A 2,500-nucleotide genomic window follows, 5' to 3' on the forward strand; every position below is an offset into this window, starting at 1 on the left:
GTGATGAGCTGTTGCTGTCTCGCTTGTGGGCAAGTGTAAAGGTTTCCCTAAGTTTTAGCAAATCTAATGTACACTCTTATGAGGCTGATAGGTAAGTAGATCTTGACCAAGACAGTTTCAGTGATTAATTACGAATTATTGAATGAGGCAGAGTAGGATATGAAGAATTCTGCAGGTCGAGGAGGGATCCTCCGAGATCTGCAGAATTCTTCATATTCTACGAAAGCCGAATTCAATAATTGCTTTATTATTCATTCAAAATATTTTCTTCACTCAAACTTGTAAACCTACTCGCAGCCATTTTTCTGCTCAACAAAAATAAAACAATCTCGTCCTCAGCTTTTTTCGGAGAACGGTTCAATAATTTGCAGTGGGCTGCACTTTTGATGTCATTTTGACGTCATCGGTTCAATAATCTACAGCGGGCTGCACTTTTGACGTCATTGATTCAATATGACGAAGTTTCTTTCCAAATTTGGTGAACAGCAGCTGGTTATGGTGAATTATGCATGTGGTTTTAGCCAATCAGAAACGGGGAAATATTTTGAATGAATAATAATAACAAATATTCAATTATTGCACGTAATACATTTATTTATCAGTAATGTCTTGAGCATCTATGAAAAAAAAAAACTCCGGTCACTCCTTACGTTGAATTGAACCTGTGACCTATGGTTAATATTTTTCTTGTAAATGTTGATGAATAATTATTATGTTAATTTTGTCCTTTTATTAAACAGTTGTGAGGCTCTGAATCCAGCCAATCGCACTTGGGCATCAGCAGTCCAGTCTATGGTGGTCAGCAGCAATGATTTAGATCACATGATATTTAGACTTTCCCCATTCAAGACATCATGCTTTGCAGTTAATGGGCTAGCACATGATGCAACATGGTCTGCAGAGTTTCTAGGTAGTTGGAGAAATTTCTACAAAAGCTAATTCGTGTTAAATTTCTATTCAGAGGCTATGAAAGTCCCACAAGAAATCTTCCACATTTTAAATAGTTTTGTGACCCTCTACAGCTGTAACAGTATTCACCCGGTGTTAAATCATGCAGTTTCAACTGAGCATATCCAGTTGGTTTGCTACATGTAGTTTAAGTTATAAACCTTTACTAATTTTATTAAATTACCATAACTGCCGGTAACTATGTGCAAAATCTGAAACAGAACACAAAAAATCATAGCAAAAAAAGGGTACTTAGACCTGTATGATTCCTTTTTTATAGCTGAATGAGATTTCCAAGCTCAACTCTCTTTATGTACATAACTCTTTCCTTGATAATCAAGTAACCCATTGACCCCTGTGAGTGAGACTTGACATACTTTATTCCGTCTAACACCAGATGATTTTACTTGTCAACTAGGGGTGTCCTAGGATATTTGAGGTGTCAGTGGGTTAAGCAGTCCCCTCCATCAAGCAAAAAAATTGTGAACACTAACGTAATCATTGGTCTCCTCATGAATACAACTTGAAATGATCAATCACTACCTTTGAAGTTCTGAGAGCTCTAAAAATTGGACTTCCACAGAAGCTGGTACATGCACAATTTTGAGAATTTTAAAAACTTCCAAACTATTATAGTATGTGACTTGTATCATTCTTGAATAATTGTCCTTGAGATTGTGTTATTTCCAATAATAACGATAGTATTATTATCATTATTATTGTAAGTGTTAGTATTAGTATTAGCATTAGTATTATTATTATTATTATTATTATTATTATTATTATTATTATTATTATTATTATAATTATTATTATTATTATTATTATTATAATTATTATTATAATTATTATTATTATTATTTAAAATCTATTGTTTCTATTCTTAGCAATAGACTGGCAATTTCCAGCAACTTTTTTTGCTGGCCTCATCATCTTTTACAATGCTGAGAGACTCAGTAGGTATACCCTTCACATGCACTTACAAGTATGACCAAAAATGCAACTATTGTAATTGGATGCAAGCCCAATTGTGATATTCGACTGTCACTAAGTGTTCTTTTAAGTCTAAGCATTCCCTGCCTATTTGTAACAATAAGGTTAGGGTAAAGGCTAGCGTTATTGTTAAGTCAGGCTAAATGCAGCAGTTTATCCTTATTTGAGGAGCAGCATTTTGGGGTCACTTTGCGACATTAATTGTCTGTATCCCGAGATGCGAATGATGTTGAAGTTGACGAGAAGAGCAAGGGGACACTTTGTTGTGATGCTTATTGAAATCTGTGTGCATCTAATTACACATACTTGCATTTCTGGACATAATTATCTGCTCACATGTATTGCCATTGTTAAAACAAAACTGACTTGCATTAGTATCATGTTACATGAGTGTTTCCTGATCCATGTGATGACATTACGTGCTGCAGTGCTAACCTGAAGTTTTACATTACAAAGTATGAAGCAGAAACAAATCATCCCATAAAATAATTACCTTAAGGTTTTTTAAAGTTATGAGCTTACACAATGACCTGCTTCTAGTTTACTTGAGAGCTGAATT

General features: G+C 34.4%; 1 protein-coding gene across 5 annotated transcripts in view; it reads left to right on the forward strand.

The window, feature by feature from the left end:
- The window catches only part of LOC137968976 (nuclear envelope integral membrane protein 1-like), a 15,195-nt gene that overhangs the window by 423 nt on the left and 12,272 nt on the right, over positions 1–2,500 (forward strand). For 4 of the 5 annotated variants that reach the window (XM_068815481.1, XM_068815485.1, XM_068815484.1 and 1 more), the window contains exons 2-4: positions 1–91; positions 741–910; positions 1,836–1,908. The exon at positions 1–91 is cut by the window's left edge and continues 66 nt beyond it. In XM_068815481.1, the coding sequence (XP_068671582.1) occupies positions 1–91; positions 741–910; positions 1,836–1,908 (334 nt within the window). The remainder of the gene's footprint in view (positions 92–740; positions 911–1,835; positions 1,909–2,500) is intronic. The other variant, XM_068815483.1, reaches the window with a different exon arrangement.

Source organism: Montipora foliosa, chromosome 8 (assembly GCF_036669935.1).
Source record: "Montipora foliosa isolate CH-2021 chromosome 8, ASM3666993v2, whole genome shotgun sequence".
Taxonomy (NCBI): domain Eukaryota; kingdom Metazoa; phylum Cnidaria; class Anthozoa; order Scleractinia; family Acroporidae; genus Montipora; species Montipora foliosa.